This window comes from Carcharhinus amblyrhynchos, chromosome 7, assembly GCF_965287045.1.
Source record: "Carcharhinus amblyrhynchos chromosome 7, sCarAmb.v2.hapA, whole genome shotgun sequence".
Classification (NCBI taxonomy): domain Eukaryota; kingdom Metazoa; phylum Chordata; class Chondrichthyes; order Carcharhiniformes; family Carcharhinidae; genus Carcharhinus; species Carcharhinus amblyrhynchos.
The window spans coordinates 105,349,540-105,374,903 of NC_137330.1; the positions used below are offsets into that span (position 1 = coordinate 105,349,540).

The window sequence follows — 25,364 nt, forward strand, 5'->3', positions numbered from 1 at the left end:
GTTGTGCCCCACATGTTCACATCCAAGTCATTAATATATAACACAGACAGCAAGGAACACCACTGGAAACAACTTTCTATTCATATGGGCATCTATCGACCATTATCCTTTGTTTCCTGCACTAAGCCAACTTTTGGTCCAGTTTGCCATATTACCCTGTATCCAATGGGCTTCAACTTTTTTCACCAATCTGCCATGTGGGACCTTGATACAAAAACAGAAAAAGCTGGAAAATCTCAGCAGGTCTGACAGCATTTGTGGAGAGAAAATAGAAGCTCCTTTGAGTCTGGATAACCGTTTCTCAAAGCCCAGCCCAGCCCTGGATGACAAGGAGATTATCTAGACTCAAAACATCTGTTCTATTCTCTCTCCACAGATGCTGCACGATAGCACAGTGGTTAGCACTGCTGCTTCACAACTCCCAGGAACTGGGTTCAATTCCCAGCTTGGGTCACAGTCTGTGTGGAGTTTGCACATTCTCCTTGTGTCTGTATGGGTTTCCTCCCACAGTCCAAAGGTGTGCAGGTTAGGTTGATTGGCCATGCTAAAATTGCTGCTTAGTGTGTCCTGAGATGTGTAGGTTAGAGGGATTAGCGGGTAAATATGTAGGGATATGGGGGTGGCGCCTGGGTGGGATTGTGGTTGGTGCAGACTCGATGGGCCAAATGGCCTCTTTCTGCAAATGTAGGGTTTCTATGATTCTATGCTATGAGACCTACTGAAATTTTCCAACATTTTCTGTTTTTGTTTCAGATTCCAGCATCAGCAATAATTTGCTTTAATCCAAGAATTTGATGATTGATTACAGAGTTTTTTGCTGCACAAAAATGGTCATAACCAATTCTTTGGAAGGAGAAGTACATCCTACACTCTTAGATCGCTCCAGTTTGCCACAGCTTTTACTGAAAAATTGTTCAAGTTTGCTTGACCAAGTAAGATTGTTTGGTTTTGGCTCTTTGTTAAGTAGATTTGATAGGGGAGATTGTGCTTTCAGATAGAGAAACCTGTCAGCACTGAACTCATTATCTTGCATTAGATCAAGTATAGTAGGCTTCAATAATATTCCCTGGAATAATCTGAAACCTAGGTAGAATTTTCCAGTTTGCCCCTGTCATCCTGGCAGTGCAATTTTCTGCACAGGTCCAGAACACATCTGGACTAGAAAATATTGGACGTAACTGCAAGAAGGCTGGGGCAGCTCACAGAGATCAAAAGGAAAGATGGTGGCCTCCAAGGCCTGGACCCAGGAGCACCATGTGCAGCAGTGAGTGAGTGGATGTTAAAGCCCATTGATTTTCTGATTTCAGGATCTTCCAGGAGATCAATCTTCTATCTTCAGGATTTTCCAGGAGGTAGATTGTTTGACTTCCACAATGGTGACATGATGTCCTGTCATCTTTAAAATATGGCATGCAGATATCATGGCAGGTTGCAAGCCATTCAGCCTGCCCTGTCACACTGACCGGCGGGAAACCCTGACTGTATAATTAATTAGGTCAGTGTCACACCATATGGTGCAAATTCAAAGCAGCCTCCGTGGTAGGACAAGTCCCAGAATGGAAAATTCCATCTTTAGAGTGTGATTTCAAGAAAACATGCAGTATGTGAGGAAAAGGGTAACAAAAAGTCAAGTTTTTCAAAAATAGTTATGTGACCTTGTACACTGCTAAAGTAAATTTAAATTTAGGATGGAATTCTCCCAGAAAGTGTCTAAAATGTTGCCTCCAATGGGAAAACTGGTGAGATTCCAGCTGGGAGGGTCAGTGCAATTAAACCATACTTGGAAATTTTTTTGGAGCTTGGAACGATTCTCACTGTATTTTCCCACACTGAAATTTCTTTGGAACGGCAACCTAAAAACGCTGGCAAGGCCGGTTCCTCAGAGCAAAAGGGCACCCCAATCTCCAGTCAACCCTACATGCACCACCCCCATCCTCCCTCCCCCCAAGTGAGGTTGCCAAAGATCTCCCCATTCAAGAACCCCCCACCCCCATGCCCTACCCTTTTAGGCCCTACTTTTGGCAGTGCCAAACTGATCCTGGCAGGTTATTACTGCCACATTGGTACTGCCAGGGTGCCAGGTCAGTGCCAGGGCACTTTCCTGTCCACCCAGGAATTCACACCAGCTTCTCCACTGACCAGAAGGAAAAACTCTGCTGCAGAATAGAGTGCTGCAATGATTTAAAATCCTGTCAGGTGACAGGGAGCTTGATATTAAGGTTATCTAGTCACTTTGGAATCATGGAATCTCTACAGTGCAGCATTGAGTCATTGAAAAGACCTGATTCTTCCTCTATAACAGCACTGGGTGTACCTACACCACAGGGACTGCAGTGATTCAAGAAGGCAGATAACCACCATTTTCTCAAGGGCAATTAGGGATCAGCAATGAATGCTGGTCTAGCCAGCAAAACCCACATCCTTTGAATGAATAAAAAAAGTGTGATCCTAACTTCTTATAAGCCGTCATTTAATTCTCTATTTTATTCCACTATAGCTCAGTCATCTTTACGGTATTAATAAAGTTCAATATAAACTCAAGGAATAGCAACCTATCTTTCAATTAGGCACTGTACAGCCTCCTGGATTCAATATTGGGTTCAACAATTTCAGATTATAACTTATGACCCTATTTTCTTGGATGGCAGTTGTTGGTGATAACTCTGCTTTTCTCAATTACACCTCCTCTAGCCTCATATTTTGATTCTTTACTTTTCCCATTACCACCTCCTTTTGCCTTGTCTCATTACCTTATCATTTAATCTTTCCTAACGTTTACCCTACAACAAACCTTTCCTTCTCTTATTTTCCCCATTGCTTGTTTCAGCTATTTCAGAGTTACATCTCTGAAGGTAGCACAGTGGTTTGCACTGCCGCCTCACAGCACCAGGGACCCGGGTTCGATTCCCGTCCTGGGTCACTGTCTGTGTGGAGTTTGCACATTCTCCCTGTGTGTGCATGGGTTTTCTCAGAGTGCTCCAGTTTCCTCCCGTAGTCTGAGAGATGTGCTGGTTAGGTGCATTGACCCAAACAGGTGCCTGAGAGTGGCAACTAGGGGAATTTCACAGTAACTTCATTACAGTGTTAATGTAAGCTGTACTTATGATTAATAAATAAACTTTAACTTTAGATCAATCTAAAATGTTTGTCCTATTTCTTCTTCAATGAATGCTGCCTGACCTGTTAGATATTGCCCACATTTTCTATTTTTATTTCAAATTTCAGCACCTGTGATATTTTGTTTGAAGTTTTAAAGTTTATTTATTTTTGTCACAAATAGGCTTACATTTAGCGCTACAATGAAGTTGCTTTAGCACCGTATGGCATGTGATCTTTCCATATGGAAGCAGAGCTCTATTAGCAGTAACATGTAATACCAAGGGAGCTAAATCTTATTGATAATTTTAAAACTAGGTAAATAGTAAAGCAAAATATATGAATTACAATCTACTGTATGAACTAGCATAAATGAAGGTTATCAGTTATTTTTATGCAGTGTGAGCTTATTTATAAATATGGTGTAATTTCACCGAATCACTGCAGTGTAGAAGGAAGCCATTTGGCCCATCAAGCCTGCGCTGAAACCAATCCCACTTAAGCACTTTCCCCATAACCCCATGTATTTCACTTACTAATTTTCCTGACACTAAGGGGCAATTTAGCATGGCTAATGAATCTAATTTGCACATCTTTGGAGTGTGGGAGGAAATCCACGCAAACACGGGGTGAAAGTGCAAACTCCACAGTCACCAAGGCTGGAATTAAACCTGGGTCCCTGGCGCTGTGAGGCAGCAGGACTAACCACTGTGCCACCAAGCACCACCACCCCCCCTCCATTTAACAATGTTTACATTCCAAACACATTCAGATTTCCAGGTGAGAATAAAACCTGATCTACCAAGACTTGGTAATTGTTAGTTGTGTGGAGCTATCCTTCTTATCGTCTATGTCTGCATTCTCTTGCATGAACCTTGAGGAGAAAAAAACCCCGAGTTACAAGCTGCATTAACAGGTAAGAACTTAAGTGCTACACAGCAGAAAACTGCAAACTTAAATGAAAACATGGGAGTGAATTTTTCCATCCCACTTGCCACAGGAATTGTAGTGGGTGGGACACGGACCATGTAGAGGTCTGTTGACCACAGGAGGGATTTTCCAGCCATGCTAGTCCCGAAATCGGAAAATTACTTGTTACACTCCTTCTCCGATGGCCTCCCCTTATCATGTCATGTCTTTGATTGAAAGACATGCAGAAAACTTATTACAAGTCCTGTTATTGCCGTTCTGCTATCAGTGACTAGGAGGAATGCAGCAGCTGTCTGCCTATAATGATGCACCTATTCTCTGCTTAATGTCTTTTAGAAAGGTACTACACAATGTACTACTCAATAGAAAGACCATCCAGGAACAATGGATGCTATTTCATGGTTCAGTGCCTTGTAGTTCCAATGAGTTACCAGGCACTACATCACAAATGCTACTTAACACATTAGTTCCTTCTTGAAACTTTATAGTTTCAGAGTTGTCTTATTCCAACAAAATTCTTTGTTTTGCAAGTCAAATGGCATGAAGCTTTTAATGTTATGTAGTAATTTAACAACAGGCAGTGTGCAACTGCTAGTGGGTCCTTCCCTTCTTCATTCACAAAATTAAGTTATTTAATATGGCTCCATTCGTGAATCAGGCCAAAAGCTGCTAAAGCTCATCCACTGATGAAAGATAATTAACAGTATCACTAAAGGGCAGCAATATTCCTATCAGGGAGAAACCGTACCAAGTCAAATTTGATGCACTTATTGGCAAAAATAAAACTTGTATTAAAAAAAGATCAGCATGGACAAATTGGGTCGAAGGGCCTGTTCCATGCTGCAAACCTCTATGATTCTAAAACAACTTCAGGATTTTATTGCACCTTTGAGGTTTGTACCAAGTGACTAGAAATAAATAAATGTTACAAAAGGGTAATAAAAGTAAAATTTTAAAAATTGGCTCTGATATATAAATTTAAGCAGAATATTAAACTTCTAGTAGTAAAGATTACTAAAGTACAAAGTGAACTACTATCTAAGAACATAAGAAATAGGAGCAGGAGTAGGCCATCTAGCCCTTTGAGCCTGTCCCGCCATTCAATAAGATCATGGCTGATCTGAAGTGGATCAGTTCCACTTTCCTGCTTTCTCCCCATAACCCTTAATTCCCCTGTCTATCAGAAACCTATCTACCCGTGACTTAAATATATTTAGCAAGGTAGCCTCCACCACTTCAACGGGCAGAGAATTCCAGAGATTCACCACCCTTTGAGTGAAGAAGTTCCTCCTCAACTCTGATCTAAACTGTACCCCCCCCACCTTATCTTGAGGCTGTGTCCTCTAGTCCTGCTATCCTTTCTAAGCAGGAAGAATCTCTCTACCTCTACCCTATCCATCCCCTTCATTATCTTATACGTCTCTATAAGATCCCCCCTCATCCTTCTAAACTCCAACGAGTACAGACCCATTTTATTTAGTCTCTCTTCATAGGCCAACCCCCTCATCTCTGGTATCAGCCTAGTGAACCTCATCGGCACTCCCTCCAACACCAATATATCCTTGCGCAAGTGCGGCGACCAAAAATGCACACAGTACTCCAGATGCGGCCTCACCAGTACCTTGTACAATTGCAGCAAGACCTCCCTACTTTTATATTCTATCCCCCTCGCTATATAGGCCAACATTCCATTCGCCTTCTTGATCACCTGCTGCACCTGCAGACTGGGTTTTTGTGACTCGTGCACAATGACCCCCAGGTCCCTCTGCACCGTAGCATGCTGCAGCTTTTCACCTTTTAAATAATAATCCCTCCTACTATTATTTCTGCCAAAGTGGATAACCTCACACTTGCTAACATTATACTCCATCTGCCAGGTCCTCGCCCACTCGCTCAGCCTATCCAGATCTCTCTGCAGACTTTCCACACAATTTGCTTTTCTACTCATCTTTGTGTCATCAGCAAATTTCGTCACCCTACACTCAGCCCCCTCCTCTAGATAAGCAGTAAAAGCTTTACATCTTGCACTCATCAGAACAGAAACGCAAGAATGCCAAATCTCAAAGGAAACAACAATTTATACTGCATCACAGGAGAGTGCTGATTGGTTGGCAAGTGATAGAGGCATTACCATGGAGAAAGCCCCAGAACAGTTAACTTTGTTTAAATTCAAAACCAGCCAAGTCAATTCTGATTTGTCAAGGCTTTGCCGTAGGGAATGGCTGTCCCCTAAGCTTTTGTTTAGTTGAAAAATGTGCAATGTGGGGACATGTCTTTTTTGTTTGCAAGGGTCAGGCTCAGATTATATGTAGATACCAGCACCTGTAAATAAACCACACTGGAAGCCTGACTGATAATTTTAAATTAGTTGAAAGTGTAATTCTTAGCATAATTGGGATTGTTTATTAAGTGTTGTCCAATTGCAAAATCATATCTAACATTAGACACTTTGCTTACCTATTGCAAACAGCTGAAGGGATGTATTATTTGCTTTAAACAAATCATACAGTACATCCCTTCAGCTGCCTGCAACAGGCAAGTACTGACTATACTCAACCAGTCCCTGTTTACAACATTTAAAACAGAGTGTCCAACATCAGATGGGATTCTGCATTGGAGGACATTTGGAAAATAACCTGATTCTGCTAAGAATTATACTAACAACCAATATATGATTATCAGTCAGCCTCAAGAATGTGGCTCACTTACGGACACTAGAGCTACAAATATTCACAAACTGTGCTTGACCATTGCAAACAGAAAGAATATGTCCTTACATTGGATTTTTCAACAAAACAAAAGCTTAGGGGGCAGCCATTAACTGGTTCATATCCCATGGAAATGCCTTGACCAGTGACAATCGATTTGTCTGCTTTGAATTTAAATAAAAGCTGTGGAGTTAACTATTCTCTGGTGCTTTCTCCAAGGCAACACTTCTACCAATCAGTCCATTTGCCAACCATTCAGCACCCTCTTCTCATGCAGTATAAATTGTTGTTCTCTTTGAGATTTGGTATTCTTCCAATTTTGTCCTGATGGATACAAGACAAAAAGCGTTAAAAGCATGTCTCTTTTTTAGCAATATTAAAATTCTCTCTCACAGTGCACTTAATTTGTAAAAGTTCTTTTTCACTATGATATTGCAAAGTTCTGTTTCATCAAACATGTCTATTTTCCAGATTTATTTTGCTTTTTTTTTTGCCTTGTTTATAATGTCTATTTCTTCCCATCAATCCCCAATTGGGCAGCATGGTGACAGTGGTTAGCACTGCTGCCTTACAGCGCCAGGGACCTAGGTTCAATTCCAGCTGGGAATCAAAGCCAGATCCCTGGCGTTGTGAGGGTCAATGTGTGTGTGAAGTTCACATGTTCTCTCCATGTCCGCGTAGATTTCCTCCAGGTGCTCCGATTTCCTCCTACTGTTCAAAGACGTGCAGGTTTGGTTGATTGGCTGTGCTAAATTTCCCCTTGTTGTCGGGAAGAGTAGCAGAGTAAATACGTGGGGTTACGGGGATAGGTCCCGGGTGGGATTGTTGTCAGTGCAAGCTTGATAGGTTAAATGGCCTCCTTCTGTACTGTAGGTATTCTATGTTCTTCTCTTAAACTAATGTAGTAGGGGAATGGAAACCACTGTAGGAAGTCAAAGGGAAGTAAACAAAATGGGGATAGAAATAAAAGGTAGTAATGGAAAAAGTGAAAGGCAGAGAAACCAAAGTCAAAAATCAAAAAGGACAACAGTACAGAGACTGTGGAGAATTCAGTAAATGAGTCCAGTAAGGCTAAGAGAAATAAAACACAGGGAAAGTGTACAAAACATAACCGGACAAATGAAAGCAGGGCAGAGAGCAAGGGAAGTCTAGACTAAACTGCATTTACTTAAATGCAAGAGGCCTGATGGGCAAGGCAGCTGAACTCAGAGCATGAATGGGTACATGGGACTGGGATATTAGGGAAAACATCCCTAATACTGTAGTACTGAGAGGAGATATTTCTGAGGGTTTACCCACTGAGTCTATATGAGTAGAATTGAAAAATAAGAGAGATCACTTTGATTGGGTTGTACTATCGGCCCCCAAATAGTCAGCAGGAAATTTAGAAGTAAACATGTAAAGAGATTACATATAGCTCCAAGAAAAATAGGGTGATAAAAGTAGGGGACTTTAATTTTCCCAATATTGACTGGAACAGCTATAGTTTTAGGGGCTTGGATGGAGAGAAATTTATTGAGTGTATTCAGAAGGAATTTCTCATTCAGTATGTGGATGCCCTGACTAGAAAAGGGGCAAAACTTGACCTCCTCCTGGGAAATAAGGAAGGGCAGGTGACAGAAGTGTTCGTGAGGGATCACTTTGGGCCTAGTGATCATAATTCCATTGGTTTTACGATAGCTATGGTGAATGATAGGTATGGCCCAAAAGTTAAGATTCTAAATTGGGGCAAGGCCAATTTTGATGGTATTAGACAGGAACTTTCAAAAGTTGATGGGGGAGTCTGCTGGCAGGCAAAGGGGCGGTGGGTAAGTGGGAGGCTTCCAAAAGTGAGTTAACCAGGGTTTAAAATAAGCACATCCTTTTTAGAGTGAAGGGCAAGGCGGGTAGAAGTAGGGAACCTGGATGACTCAGGATATTGAGGCCCTGGTCAAAAAGAAGAAAAAGAGGCAGCTGGGATCAAGTGGATCCCTTAAACAGTATAGCAGCTGTCGGATAGAGTTAAGAGAGAAATCAGGAGCACGAGAAGGGGACATGAGACTGCTTTGGCAGATAAAGCAAAGGGCTTCTACAAATGCATAAAGGGCATGAGTAACTAGGGTGAGAGTAGGGCCTCTTAAGAATCAACAAAGTAAAATAAAAACTTTATTTATTAATCACAAGTAAGGCTTACATTAACATTGCAATAAAATTACTGTGAAATTCTCCTAGTCACCACACTCTGGTGCCTGTTCAGGTCAATGCACCTAACCAGTACATCTTTCAGACTGTGGGAGGAAACCAGAGCACTTGGAGGAAAGCCATGTAGACACGGGGAGAACATGCAAACTCAGCACAGACAGTGACCCAAGCTGGGAATCGAACCTGGATCCCTGGTGCCGTGAGACAGCAGTGCTAACCACTGTGCCACTGTAGGTCAAGGTCATCAATGTGCGGACCCGCAAAAGATGAGCGAGATCCTAAACGAATATTTCTCATCGGTATTAACTGTTGAGAAAGGCATGGATGTTAGGGAACTTGGGGAAATAAATAGTGATGTCTTCAGGAGTGTACATATTATAGAGGGGGTGTTGGAAGTCAAAGTCTTAAAGCACATCAAGATAGATAAATCCTTGGGACCTGATTAAAAGTATCCCAGGACATTGTGGGAGGCAAGGGAGAAATTGTGGATCTCCCAGCAGAGATATTTGAATCATTGACAGCCACAGGTAAGGTGCCTGAAGATTGGAGGGTGACAAATGTTGTGCCTTTCGTTAAGAAGAGTGCAGGGATAAGCCTGAGAACTACAGGCTGGTGAGCGTCACATCTGTAGTGGGTAAGTTGTTAGAAGGCATTCTGAGAGACAGGATCTACAGGCATTTAGAGAGGCAAGGACTAATTAGGGATAGTCAGCCTGGCTTTGTGAATGGAAAATCATGTCTGATGAATTTGATTGAGTTTTTTGAAGGGGTAACCACAAAGGTAGATGAGGGCAGTGCAGTCGACATTGTCTATGTGGGCTTTAACAAGGCCTTTGACAAAATACCGCATGGTAGTTTGTTGCATAAGATTAAATCTCATCAGATCCAGGGTGATGTAGCCAATTGGATAAAAAAATTGGTTTGACAACAGTAAACAGAGGGTGGTTGTGGAGGGTTGTTTTTCAAACTGTAGGCCTGTGACCAGCAGCAGTGTGCCTCAGGGATCAGTGCTGGGTCCACTGTTATTTGTTGTTTATACTAATGATTTGGATGAGAATTTAGAATTGCAATGGGATCTTGATCAATTGAACCAGTGGGCTGACAAATGGCAGATGGAGATTAATCTAGGTAAATGTGAGGCATTTTGGTGGATCGAATTGTGGCAGGACTTATTCAGTTAATGGTAGAGTATTGGAGAGAGATATAGAACAAAGAGATCTAGGAGTACAGGTTCATAGCTCCTTGAAAGTGGAGACACAGATGGGCAGAATGGTGAAGACGACATTTGGCATGCTTGGTTTCCTTGATCAGAACAGTGAATACAGGAGTTGGGACGTTTGTTGAAGTTGTATAAGATATTGTTAAGGCCACACTTGGATACTGGTCACCCTATTATAGAATGGATATTATTAAACTACAAAGAGCACAGAAAAGATTTACCAGGATGCTACCGAAACTTGATGGTTTAAGTTATAAGGAGAGGCTGGATCGACTGGGACATTTTCCCCTGGAGCAGAGGGGTGATCTTATTGAGGTCTATAAGGGGCATAGATAAGGTAGATTGTCAACATCTTTTCCCAAAGGTAGGGGAGTCCAAAACTAAAGGGCATAAGTTTAAGGTGAGTGTGTCCAGAGGGACAATTTTTTCATGCGTGGTGAGTGTCTGGGAACAAGCTGCCAGAGACAGTAATAGAAGTGGGTACAATTTTGTCTTTCAAAAAGCATTTAGACAGTTACATGGGCAAGATGAGTATAGAGGGATATGGGCCAAATGCGGGCATTTGGAACTAGCTTAATGGTAAAAACTGGGCAGCATGGACAAGCATGGGCCATGGGGCCTGTTTCCATGCTATAAACCTCTGTGACTCTATGTAATATAACACAAATTATTCGGTGACCAGCTTAGAAATCCTAATTATAATCTTTGAATTGGTTTTGTCTACTTTTGAAAATACTTACCACCATTTAATGTTGACATTAGTGTTCATAAATGAAACTGGATCTGTTAAGCGATAGTATTACTTTGATCATTCAGTTCTATTTATAATCTGCCAAGAATAGTCATTCACTTATCACATTACCTGTACTATAGGGAGGGAAGCCAGTTAAAGAAAGCATTATAAGGAAGTCATGTCTCCCTTCACTCTTTAACATTAACAGCAAAAAGGAAACAAGTGGTGCTATGGTTTTTCAGATCTGGATAACTAGAAGGTTTTGAATACTAGATTCCAGGCAAATACTAATAGACTACCTGCCATACTTATTACTCAGTTAGCAAGGCAAATGAAAACTTTTTCTTACCTGCTAGAAAGAGGTTTAGATATTCATTTCCACCCAGATTGACAGAGCCCAAAGAGCTAACATAATAGCCCAGACTCCCAGTGAACCATACAAGCCAAACTGTGATGGTCCTCTTAGCCAAATTGCAGGTACGGAAAAGATCCAGGATACTGGTTTTCCCTGTTTTGTTCTTGCTTTGCTTTCTTGCAATTTCTTTATCTGTTGAATCCTCAGGACTATTCATCTGCATCACAGAGACATGACAAGGGATCTTGACTTTGTTCCAACGGGCAATTGTGTCAATCAGCTTCTGGACCTCTTCGAACCGCCCTTTAGCCAGAAGCCACCAGGGTGTCTCCGGCAATAGCCAGCAGCAAAATATGAACGGTATGGTCACAAGCGACAGTATAAGTTGGTAGAGCCGCCAGGCCCGTACCAGGAATCCAACCAAGGCAACTACCATGATGCCAACAGCAAAGTAAGCATGGACATGCATAGATGTCCAACTGCGGGCCTTCAGTCCAGTATATTCTGTCACATAAACAAAGACTACCACAAGGTAGCCACTAGAAACCTGTTTCAAATACAAAAAATGTAAGAATTACATACAATTCGACAAATAATTTCACTCTTCTTTAAAACTTTATGTTACTCCCTTCACTTGGGAGCCCTTTCTCACCTGCACACATCTGAAGAGTGGGAAATCACCCTGACCTTTAACCTCAGTCTATGCCTTGTTGGCAATGACTTCTAGGGTTCATGGATTCTCCTGTATTTATTTCATCCCCTACTTAGCACTTTGCTTGGCTGAGTTCAGAACGTGCACATTTAAATACAGTGTTGCTCCCTGTTGAATTTCTATTTATGCTGATCCACTGTCCTAACCCCGCCCTAACGAGATCGCAGTTACGATACTGGAAGCAGTAATAATGCTCTGATCCAATGGCAGTTATCAAGGTGGCAATGCTCCTCTATCACTTAACACATACCAAGAACTATTTTATAAAATAAAGTATATGGCCCAACATAGTAATAGTCACACCTGACATTTTTATAGCAGGCAATCAAGTAGCAAAATAATCAGGGACACCCATAAAGAGATCATAATTTTCAGGTCTCAAAAATCCAGTTAATTCACCTGATTGCATTGTATAACCATATAAAAGGCAAATTCAGCCAAAACCTGCAATAACAAGGCTCTTTCATGAGTGTGACAGTAAGAATAATGGTACTATAGGAATTTTAACAATAGCAATTAATTCTAACCTAACTCGAGGGATGGGAAACAGGCTAGTTTAGATTGCCTGCCTGTTTACATCACATCCAACTTTACTCTCCTACATTTCTTCCTTGATGAACAATGCCTTGATTTTAAATTTTTCATCCAGGTGTTCAAATCCTTCCATGGTCTTGTCCCTCTGCATCTCTGTAACCTCCTCCAACTACAACCTACTGAATTATTGGAACTCTTCCAATTCTGGCCTTTTGACCATCCCTGATTTTAATTGCTTCATTACTGGCAGTCGATATACAAATTAGGAGCAGGAGTAGGTCACTCAGCCCCTTGAGCTTGCTCCATCATTCAATAAGACCATGGCTGATCTGACTGGTCTCACATTCATGCAATCACTACGACCATCTATTTCTACCTCTGTAACATTGCTCGACTTCTCCCCATCTCAATTCACTTACTGATGAAATACTTATAAGAGCATAGGAATTAGGTGCAGAAGGCAAATTCAGCCCTTCTCGTCTGCTCCGCCATTCATGGCTGCCCCAGGTCTCAGATCCACCTCCCACCTGTTCCCCATTGCAACCTCTTTCCCTTTTATTACAAATATGTCTATCTCTCTCTATTGAAACCATTGAATGATTCAGACTCCATTATGCTATGGGGCAGCAAGTTCCATAAATTCACCACCCTCTGCGAGTACTAGTTCCTCATCTCAGTTTTAAATCTATCACCTCACAACCCGATACCTGTGACCTCTTGTTCTAGATTACCCCATAAGGGGAAACATTTGGTCTACTTACTTATTAACCCTTTTAAAATTTTATATTCCTCAATCAGATCCCTTCTCATCCTTCTAATCTCCAGTGAGTACAAGCCCAAACTGTTTAATCTCTACTCATATGTCAAACCTTTCATCCTGGAATCAATCTGGTGAACCTCCACTGAACTGCCTCCAATGCCACCACATCCTTCCTCAAATAGTGACCAAAATTGGACACAATATTCCAGATGCGGTCTCACCAACACCCTATACAATTGCAACAACACTTCTCTACTTTTATACTCCAGTCCTTTTGCAATAAATGCCAACATCCCATTTGCCTTTTTTATTATATGCTGCACCTGCATACCAACTTTCTGCAATTCATGAACGTGGAAACCCAGATCCCTCTGCCCAGATACATTCATGCTTTTTTGGCAACTCCATTGCACTCCTGGTTGGTCTCTCATGTTCATTCCTCCTTAAACCTGAGGTAATTTAAAACTCTGATGTCTGTGTCTTAATTTGCAGCAAGTTCCATTTTCATCACCTCTGTGCTCGGCAACGTACACCTACTCCCGGTTATGTCTTAATTTTAAAATTCTCATCCATAGGTTCAAATCCCTCCATAGCCTCATCGTCATATCTCTGAAATCTCCTCCAGTCCCACAATCCTCTGAGGGCAAAACATTGTCTGATTTCAAGAAGAAATTAGATACAGCTCTTGGGGCTAAAGAGCACAAGGGATATGGAGGGGATGATCAGGGTATTGAATTCAATGATCAGCCATGATCAAAATGATTGGTGGGGCAGGCTGAAAGGCCGACTCTTGATTCTAGTTTCTTTGTTTCCATATCTGTGCCCCTCTAATCCAGACCCCTTCTGCATCCCCATTTGGAATTGCTCCACTCCTGGGGGCTGCACTTTCCATTGCCTGGACCCCAAGTTCTGGAATATTCTCCTTACACATCCCTGCCTCTCCACCTCACTTTGTGATTGAATAAAGGGGAAAAAAATAGATCCCGTAGTGATTTCTCTCTTATTGGGCTTCTTATTGCCTTGGTAAGAAGAGCCCTGAACCTACTATAAAAAATCCATTCATTTTTCCGAACTTTTCTTGCCAGTTTGTTTGGGAATCGTTGAAATCTCTCATGATTATTGTTCTATGTCAACCACTCATTTTATAGATTTGCCCTGATATTTCATTCACTATTAGGTGCCACAAGGCTATGCTCCATTAGTTTGAAAACAAGATCCTTGAACATCTCACATTTATTTTCTTGCCTCAGGATTCGTGATTAATAAATTTATTCTTTCTTCTGGTCAAAAAAATCTTGACTCCTTAGTGTTCATAGCGTAGATAGTTAAATGCATCGATTTGGAAATGGCACCTTTATTGTAACCATCCAAGGTGTTTGAATAGAGGGGATGCAGTTTGAACTGGTTGTAACATCGGTTATTTGTAGATTATCCCAATTAATACGATCAATCTCTGTTTATCACTTGTAAAGATTGTGAGACTTCAGACACAGAATGTACGTGGGATATCTTCTTTTAAAAAAAAGGATTCTCACTCCCAAACAAATTGTGCATTACGAATGACCTTTCCTGTGTCTTTAACTTAAAAAGCCCTAAACTGAAATTCTTCCAGTCTGAATCCCTAGTTGTGTTGAATTGTCTGGTTCTAGCCAATATAACAGTGGGGATGCTACAATTAGTTATAGTGCTCCTGCTCCAGATCACTATTAAGTGACATGCTAGAAATAAACATATGTCAATTTGCTTAGAAAAGAATTGGGCTTGGCTGTGATACCCCTCATGTTCAAATGGTCTGGTAACAGCCATAAGACCATAATGTATAGGAGCAGTTAGGCCATTCAGCCCATAGAGTCTGCTCCACCATTCAATTAAAGCTTATATGATTCTCATCCCCATTCTCCTGCCTTCTCCCAGTAACCCTTGATCCCCTTATTGATCAAGAACTTATATCTCTGTCTTAAAAACACTCAGTGACCTGGCCACCATAGCCATCTGCAGCAATGAGTTCCACAGATTCACCACCCTCTGGCTGAAGAAATTCCTTCTCGTCTCAGTTTTAAAGGAGTGTCCTTTCACTCTAGAGTTGTGGTCTCGAGTTCTAGTTTCTTCTACTAGTGGAAACATCCTCTCCATATCCACACTATTTAGGCCTCTCAGTATTTTGTAAGTTTCAATTAGATCCACCCCTCATCCTTCTAAACTCCATCCAGTATAGACCCAGACTTCTCAATCATCCTCATATGACAAACCCTTCACACCTGGGATCATTCTGTGAACCTCCTCTGGACCCTCTTCAAGGCCAGCACACTCTTCCTTACATTTGGGGCCTAAAATTGCTCACAATATTCCAACAGGGTCTGACCAGAGCTTTATATAGCCTCAGCAGTATATCCCTGTTTTTGTATTTTAGCCATCTAGAAATGAATGCTAACATTGAATTTGCCTTCCTAACCGCCAATGTTAACCTTGAGAGTCCAGAACCAGGACTGCAAGCCCTTTGTATGTCAGATTTCTGAAGCCTTTCCCCATTTAGAAAATAGTCTATGCCTCCATTCTTCCTAGCAAAATGCATAACGTCACACTTTCCCACATTGTATTCCATCTGCCACTTCTTTACACACTCTTCTAGCCTGTCCAAGTAATTCTGTAGCCTCCCCACTTACTCATCACTACCTGTCCCTCTATATATCTTTGTGTCATCTGCAAATTTAGCAACCATGCCCTCAGTTCCATCTTCCAGATCATTAATATACATAGTGAAAAGTTGTGGTCCCAATACTGATCCCTATGGAACACCACTGGTCATCGGTTGCCATCCTGAAAAAGACCCCCTTATCCCCACTCTCTGCCTTCTGTCAGCCAATCTTCTATCCATGCCAGTACCTTGCCTCTCATACCACTGGTTCTTAGCTTACTCAGCAGTCTCCTGTAAGGCATCTCGTCAAAGGTTTTCTGGAAAATCAAATAAATCATATCCACTGGCTCTCACTTGTCTAATTTCTTCGTTACCTCCTCAAGGAATTCTAATAGATTTGTCAGAACAACCTCCCTTTGACAAAGCCGTGCTGACTCAGCCATATTTAACTCTGCATTTCCAAGTATTCTGCACTTTTAAGATTTCTAATTGAAAAGTAACATTTCGCTGAAGTGTCAGAAGTTTCTAGCAGTTATATAGCTGTACCATAAAATTTGTTTCTATCTTTAGAAGATGTAAGGGCAAAAAACTGTAGGTTATCCTAAAGTCTGAACTGAACTTAAACTTAAACTTGGGGTGTGGAATACAACGCCTGCTGTGATAGTGGAGTCGGACACTTTAGGAACTTTCAAGCAGTTATTGGATAGGCACATGGAGCACTCTAGAATTATAGGGAGGGGATAGCTTGATTTTGGGAATGGACATAGCTCAGCACAACATTGAGGGCCAAAGGCCCTGTACTGTGCTGTAATGTTCTATGTTTCTACGTTGAACATCAGGGAGATCAAATGAATTGTTTTTAGGTCCTGTCACAACACTGTTTCTGTTTTAGAGATTTAAATCTCTTTTTCCCATCAAATTCTAAATCACCCAGGGCAGGATTTTCAGACGGCACTGTCTTTCATGGTGATTGAGGAGAAAGGAGCGAGATTCTTAATGGAAAGGCCAAAAGCAGAGGGGGAGGGAAAGGGAAGCCCAATGTGGAAATAGGGCCCTTGAGGGGGCATCCTGCCCCCTGCACTTCCTCCCACCTGACGTCGATGCAGGGTGGCCTCCCTCGTCCCATCAGTGTGTGTCTTAATTAAGGCACAGCCATAAGCAATCCTTAAGCAGCCAATAAGTGGAGTGATGTGGACTGCCCTACGCCTTGCAAACCCTACATAAAATTGCAGGTAGGTCAAGGCTGGCAGGGGGGCAATGGAAAGATCACCTAGCAAATTTTACCTGCAAATCAACTGCAAGGGACAGTGGAAATCTTCCTTTACTTCCACCTCTGTACAATTCCCTGCCCAGTAAACCAATTTACTGAAAACTTTAGCTACACTTCCGTCAACTCCAGGTTTGATGGCAAGGTCAGAAACTATGGGTTTGATTCTTCAACCTCCCAAGTCTCCCAATTTCCATCCTACTTAATCCTGAAGGCCATCCAGCAAACCTTAGTTGGGGGAAAAAAACCTCTTGCCAGGCACTGCGCCTGATTGGAGGACACAGTACTGGGAAGGGGGCGGCTGCCAGCTTCTGACCTTGCCATCAAACCATGCCTCCCCATTCCCATGATCCCCACCATACTGAGTGCAGGAATGCAGTGATAATCCCTGTTGAAGTCCCTGCAGCCACCACTCCTGATGGCGCTGCCAGCAATGAAAAGCTGTTTTCTGATTGCCTGCTAATTCTCAATGGCTGGGATTCCACTGTTGGGGTCCCAAATCATGAGGGAGGCTCTATGTTGGCCAGTGTGCGGCACTGAATTTGGTCAGAGCTTCCCCATTGAAGACACCTGGAATTCTCACAGATTCTCCAATCAGTGGATGGGACCGACATCATTAAATTCCTTCTATAATCTAAAGCCGGGATCAAATCTTTACTTAAAATGAACTATCTACACCTAGTAAAAGAAAATAAATATATGTGGCAGTTCAATACATACCAGGGCTAGGAGGAAACGGACAATGATGAAGCTATAATAATCATTGGTGAATGCAACAGCCACTCCAAACACAAACTGTGCTGTGCTTGTGAACCACAGTATAGATCGTCGTCCCACCCTAGGCACGTTAAAAAAAAGAACAAAGAAAACAAATTCAAGTATTTGAACTTTCAATGAAATGTACAACTGAACTAAACTTAAAACTGTGCAGCTAAATAAATTAAATTGGACGCAATTCTCAGAGCCCATTTACCACGGGAGCAAACACAATTGTCGCCACTAACTCTCACAAGAAGGCCATAATGGGATTTGCAGCTATAGGATTTAGTATGAGATCCCACGCACCCTCAGCTACCGGTGATGAAATTAGGTTTATGTCCAGAAAAGGGCCATAACCTGATTTCCATGAATCTGACTGCATTCAAATATAATTAAATGGCTTAACCCCGTTGTTTCCAGAAATGTTGAATGCTCCCCTCTTCCAGCATGGCAACAGTTTTTAGCATGTCTTGACAATTGATTCAGTTTACATCAAAGCGGTTTGTTCTGGCTAAAACCTACAACTGATACTATCAATTTGGATACCTGGCAGGACACAGGTTTGTTTCGTTAAGTTGTCACTTTTAGCTGTGCTGAGCAAAATGCCTTTCTGCTGGACAAAGATTGGGAGTTCTTCCTTGTGAAACAGCTGTGAGCAGCACTGGTAAGACAAGCTAGGAAGTAGATGGTGACACCTAAGGGAAATTAGTGCTTTATGTGGAATTTTTATATAGTATACTGGTAAATTGCCTGTGGCATTTCCCAAAATTAGTGGTGAATTTAAGTTTTACGACAAAAAAGTGAGAGTTGGAGGACAGACTTCAAAAACAGACTGCATGGAGCTGTCTACAATAGACTGTAATCATTAACAGTAGAATCAGATTGGAAATATTATCATAGCAATTTTGGTTTTATTTATTTATAGGATATGGAATTGCTGGCTAGGCCAACATTTACTATGTACTTATGTTCTTATTGTCCATTTCTAGTTTCTCTTAAGATGGTGGTGAGCTGCTTTCTTGAATCACTACAGTCCCTGAGGTATAGGTATATTCAGTGTTGTTAGAAAGGAAATTCCAGAATTTTCACTCAGCGACAGTGTAGGAATGGCAATATTTTTCCAAGTCAGGATGATGAGTGGCTTGGAGGGGAACTTCCAGGTGGTGGTGTTCCCAGGGTCTTTTTTGTCCTGGATGGTGTCAAGCTTCTTCAGTGTTGTTAGAGTTGCACTCATTCAGGCAAAAGGAGAGTATTATTTCACACTCCTGGCTTGTGCCTTGTAGATGATGGACAGGGTTAAGAGAGTCAAGAGTTGCATTACTTGCTGCAGGATTCCTAACCTTTGACCTGCTTTTGTAGCCACAGTAGTTATATGTCTAGTCCCAGTTCAATTTCTGGTCAATGGTAACTCTATGGTAATGCCACTGAATGTCACGGGGCAATGGTTAGCTCCTCTCTTGTTAGAGATGGTTATTCCCTGGTACTTGTGTGGCACGTATGTTTTCAAATGAGATCCAGAATTTTCAATGAAGTTTGTTGTTACTGGGAAGGAGGACTAGAATGACTGAGCCTAATCTCTCAGGTCATCGACTAGTTTGCCAAACTTGAGGCAAGAGCTCAACTGATGAGGGGCAACAATGTCCATTGCTTATATTACAGGCAAAGTGTGACTGGCACAGCTGGACTGATTTGGCATTGTTTCTGCTTTATCCAATAAAAGTCATGATGTGGGTACGCCGGCGTTGGACTGGCGTAAACACAGTAAAAAGTCTGACAACACCAGGTTTTAGTCCAACCGATTTATTTTATAATAGACTCACAAACTTTCAGGTTAGTCCCTTCGTCAGGTGAATGGAGAGTTCTGCCACAGCAACCTCTGCAAGACGTGCCGGATCATCGACATGGATACCATCATCACACGTGAGAATACCAACCACCAGGTACATGGTAAATACTCTTGCAACTCGGCCAACATTGTCTACCTGATACGTTGCAAGAAAGGATGTCCCGAAGCATGGTACATTGGGGAGGCCATACAGACGCTACGACAACGGATGAATGAACATCGCTCAACAATCACCAGGCAAGACTGTTCCCTTCCTGTTGGCGAACACTTCAGTGGTCACGGGCATTCAGCCTCTGACCTTCGGGTAAGCATTCTCCAAGGCGACCTTCACGACACACAACAGCGCAGAGTCGCTGAACAGAGACTGATAGCCAAGTTCCACACACATGAGGACAGTCTCAACAGGGATCTTGGGTTCATGTCGCACTATCTGTAACCCCCGTGACTTGCCTGGGTTTGCAAAACCTCACTTACTGTACTGTCTGGAGACAATACACATCTCTTTAAACTGTGATCAGTGCTCCTTCCACTCACATTGTCAGCCACTTCAGGTCTTGAACAGCAGGTTAGGTGTAAGGATTCGCATTCTAATCAGTAATCTCTAAACTGTCTTTGCTTTATATGCTCTGTCTGAGGCCAGAACTCTCCATTCACCTGACGAAGGGACTAACCCAAAAGCTTGAGAGTCTATTATCAAATAAATCGGTTGGACTAAAACCTGGTGTTGTCAGACTTTTTACTGTGTTATCCAATAAAGTCAGAGGATCTGAAACCAAGTCCATTTAGGTCAATCCACTAAGACTGCATCAATTCTTTTTCACCACATATGAATCCTAAAGATGATATTGCACATTAATTGTGTTAAATACATTGCAGTCTTTCCTTTTTATTATTCATAGCATACTGTATAAATTTGTGCACAAGACTAGAAACGTTTCATGACTGTTTAGCTCTAAATATAAGTGGTTTATGAGAGTCATATTGTCCCTTAGATTTCCCTATTGGCTGATGTCCTCTTTAATTTCAGTATAGACTGTGTACTCTGCAGCAGCTTTACAAGGAATGCATTCCTAGCAGTTATTGCTGTCAGCTGTTGTCCACACCAGAGTGTTGTGATACTCAAATGTCAATTTTCTCTTCTGACTGATGCAAGAGAGGAAACTAAAATCAGCCGTAAGTTCAAAGTTTAAGTCAGAACAAAGAGCTAAGATTTGAATTTCAGAAATAGATGAACAGCTGATTGGCCTGCACTAAATAAAAGAGAAAAACATGCAACTGGGGACATCAGAGGAGCTTTGTCACTAATACTACATTAATTGAATCCTACAGAGCAGAAGGAGGCCATTCAGTCCATTGAGTCTGCATTGGCCATAATCCCACCCAGGCCCTATCCCCATAACCCTGTGCCATTTAACCTTGCTAGTCCCCTGATACTAAGAGGCAATTTAACATGGCCAATCCACCTAACTCACACATCTTTGAATTGTGGGAGGAAACTGGAGCACCTGGAGGAAACCCATGCAGACACCAACAGAAGGTGCAAACTCCACACAGACAAACTCCTCAAATTGGCCCTCATCTCATGACAGAGTCCTTGGTTTCCTGGCTGTCATTTTGAGGATCTGCTTTATTTGCTGCTGTCTAATACTTGAGTCATTCCAGTAGTTTACCCATCAAAATGGTAAAAGTACTCAATCCTAGGACAAAAAAAAGATTTTCCTGTCCCTTTGCTATTTTCTGACTCGTAAAACCTAAACATAATTTTTGTTTTACAATTTGATCTGCTTCTAGGCTTTCAAGACTGACTGCCGGTAGGCTATACAAGAATAACGTAAGCATGGCAAGTAATCTGAATTTTCTTTCTTGGGGGGTTTTTGCTGACGAATTATGCAAAACCATCACACACAAGTTCTCACATTGCCACTAGCAATGTATCTACTGATGAATCAGATTCAACATTATCAGTCCAGTTCCCAATGAATATTAAGCTCATCACACAAATTCTCCAGTTAGATGGCATTAGGAGAGTGGGTGATATCAAATCTGTTGCAATCAGATCTCCAATGTGCAATACAGTCTTCAGGAGTCATGCACAGTAAAACAGAACTGGTTCAATCTGGTTGAAAAGTCATGTGAACATGGTTTCAGACCCTCTGTCAATATACATAGCAGATACAAAGCCAACTCAGCCAAACTGTCCTGTTGACAGTTAAGCTCTTACTGGAGGTTTCTGTGAAGAGTGCTTTGTATTTCCAATTCCATTCAACATACGTGTATGCACATAGCAAAAAAAAAAGAGATTGACTGGTCATTCATCATTGCTGTTTTTTGGGACCTGTTTGCACAATATTTTTCCGCCAACAATAGAGTACTTCCAATCGCAATTCATTGTTTATCAAATGTTTTGGGATGTTTCTGAGAGACATATTGAGCTGCTTTTGGGTACAAGTTGTTTCTTCTTTCTTGTGGGAACTCAGCATCTGAACAAGAGCTGATCTGACCTGGGATGTTTTCACAGTGAATAGAAGGATATTTAATTGGATTTTCACAACAGAATCCAACTTATGAGCTAAAGATTCAGAAGTTTTAAAATGTCAATTTTCCAAAAGCAGCACTGCAGTTGAACATCAACATACTGTGCTATATAGTGTTAAAACTGTGCAATTCTGCCTACGATTCCTCACAAAATTCCCCGTGGTGGCAAAACAATGAACAAAAATCTGTTTCATAACAGACAGAAAAAGAAATCAGGGCTAATTGTCCTTGCTCCCTAGTAGTCAATTAGAGAACAGCACTGGTAGAGACCTGAGAGCCAGTTTCCATTTGCCAACTTAGATTGGGACATGGCATGATGCTCACAAACATTTGAAAGGGAAAATTAAGTGGAAAATAAATCACAAATAAAATGTCAAAGAACTGTCAACAGAATCAGCATCAATAGAAAGAATTACCTGTCAGCGATATCCCCAAACACCACAGCCCCCAGTAGGACTCCAAACATAAAGATGGGCTGGGTGAGTTTTGCTAACCATTCTCTGTCACAGACCAGGTCCCACTCAGTCACAATGCTGTTTTCAATGTGGCTTTGATCATAGTTAAAACCATCAGAGCAGGAATAGCGTGATCTGTTTCCTTTAAAGTAACTTGCCAGCTCGACGCTCCCGATTCTTTTGAAGCGACTACACTGCTCGGCTTCCCAGATCTCTCCATTTTCCATCTGAGCGATAACACTGCGTGATGTCGGAGTCCACAAGTTCCACAGATCTCCAGGGCCAGCTGTTGTATTTGCAACAAGGATTGTGGTCACATTTCCAGGCAACTTGCACACAAACTGTGGTGTTACAGCAAGAAACACTGAGGCCAAATAGTGGATCCCACATGCTATAGTTTGGAAATTGACCACAAAATACACAGAAGCTTGGAATCTAGAAAATAGAAAGATATTCTGATTAGCAACAAATGAAAGCAGAGTTGCAAAGCAAAATACATTGCTTCTTAAAATACACAACTTGTTCTTGTAAGATCAAAAGCTAGGAGTGAAAAGAAATCAAAACCAAATTTATTTTTAATTTACCATCACACAATCTTAAAATACATGTTTAACATTCAGATTTTTTTTACAAACATGGTTTTCTCTATTTAAACTGGACTTCAGGAATGAGTGCTTTATGAGGAAGTTGCCTTCAGTCTTTAAATGCTACTGTGTGCTGCTAAGTAATTACTAAGCAATGTCCCTGAGCAAAATCTTTTTTTTGATGAAAATAAAACTAACTAAAGCCAATAAGTGTAAAAATAAATTACCTTCCAAAGTGGCCAAGTTTGTCAAAGAGCTTTTCCAGGGTCTGTGGTGCCATGGAGATCAGTGGTACTTGTTGCCCTGCCTTTTTAGAAAGAGTGAAAGTTTAAGAGGACTAAAGGTAATAAGAGATTTGGCATGAGGACAAAGTAAGAAGATAAATGGGGTATGGAGCAGCTTGAACTCCTCCCACAACCCAGTGAAAAAAAACACACACAATTTGCATAAACCATACACAGTTACTTTCTTTCCATTGAATATTCACATTTTAAAACATAAATATGGTTAAAATATTAATGTTACCATCAGTGTACTGTCCCTAACAAACATATTACTCCTGCTTAAAGACACATCCATTTTCTCATCCGCGCCCCACCACCGCCACCCACCCACCCTCCAGCAGACCTTGCTTATTCCCAACCCGGATCAAAAATTGATAAAACATTTTAATTCAGCCACAGCTTTGGAATACTGAAATTACAGGTTTTTCTTTCATTTTCCAGAGCCTACTGAAATCAACAACAATTTCATTCGAAATATTTCATATTGAGCCGATTTTTTTTTGTTTTTCCCCATCAGGTTTACTTACCCTACATTTTATCACCGGTACTTGAGGGTCCCGTCACATTTTGAACTTATGAACCTGATCTGAAAGCTGCATGACACAGTCATTGGAAAAAGTGTTACTTAACTTTTCATTGTTTTAGCACAGTACTGTAGGGGGATGACAGCTCTGTTCCAACAGCAGCTTCTTGTTATATTTTAAAGCTGTTTATTATTCAATTGGGTGTTTTGTTACTCTATAGAGGCTGCTGTGTGGTAACTTGTGTCCCCCAACGTTTCATAAACCAATGATTACAATTTTTAAAACATTTTATTTTTTTAAATCTTTATTTGACTTTTAACTTGACTTACAAATGACATTTAAGTCTGTAAATATTTGCATCAGGAGTCTAAAAGGGCACCATGTGATCTGTACTTTTTACCCCAATAGAAGCAAAAATCGTTTTGCTTCATACTGGAGATGACACACAATTATGCAATTTTCTGTTATCTCGTGGCACATGACAAAATAAAACATAAACAATGCAGCCTCCCTTTCCTGAACTTGCACAGACTTAAACTGAAACTGCTGCCCATTCTCAAGGGCAATTAGAGATGGGCAATAAATGCTGGCCTTGCCAGCAATGGTCTCATCCAAGAACAAAACAACTAATGTCCCTGGTTTGAATTTCTGCAATTATTTCATTCTTCTTTAAGGCTGCCTAACCTTTGGGATACTTTCACTTTTAAATATTTTTTCATATACTTATCAGGAGAAATCACGCAATATTATTGTGTAATTGATTGCTGAGATTCGTGTTCACTAGCAAGACATTCTGTAGACATAAAGGGCAAATATGTCACCAAGAGGCTCCCAAGATAAAGCCTCTTTAAAAGATAAAGGACCATCACTCTGCCTTGGTATGGATACCATATTTTAGAGTTGTTTCAGACCTCATATAGACTATGACTCGTCACCTAATCCTCTATCCAGTCATGGATCCATTGTACAAGTCAATAGAGCAGCTCTCTCCAAACTGTCACACCCATCAAGATGACTGCGAGTAGGTCGTTAATAAGAATTAAACTGCACTTTTTCCTTTCAAAGGTAAAATATTTTTAAAGCTACGTAGTAAAGTATTCCACTTTGGTATATGGATCACTTTTACTTTTCTAAGTCAGCTGTGCACCCTCAGGTTCACCCGGATAACGAGCTGACCCCAGGCAGGTAGTTTCTACTTATTGTTCAGTTAAATGCAATTCATGTAGAGCATAAAGTTTTTTTTGACAA

General features: G+C 41.2%; 1 protein-coding gene across 2 annotated transcripts in view; it reads right to left on the reverse strand.

Moving 5' to 3' along the window:
* slc22a16 (solute carrier family 22 member 16) overlaps nucleotides 1-25,364 on the reverse strand; it is a 114,858-nt gene that overhangs the window by 32,986 nt on the left and 56,508 nt on the right. Inside the window, exons 2-6 of one of the 2 annotated variants that reach the window (XM_080192902.1) lie at nucleotides 24,120-24,185; nucleotides 23,536-23,615; nucleotides 22,686-23,159; nucleotides 17,850-17,967; nucleotides 11,216-11,768 (exon numbers count right to left, since the gene is read on the reverse strand). In XM_080192902.1, the coding sequence (XP_080049028.1) occupies nucleotides 11,216-11,768; nucleotides 17,850-17,967; nucleotides 22,686-23,159; nucleotides 23,536-23,588 (1,198 nt within the window). In that variant the 5' untranslated portion in view covers nucleotides 23,589-23,615; nucleotides 24,120-24,185. The remainder of the gene's footprint in view (nucleotides 1-11,215; nucleotides 11,769-17,849; nucleotides 17,968-22,685; nucleotides 23,160-23,535; nucleotides 23,616-24,119; nucleotides 24,186-25,364) is intronic. The other variant, XM_080192901.1, reaches the window with a different exon arrangement.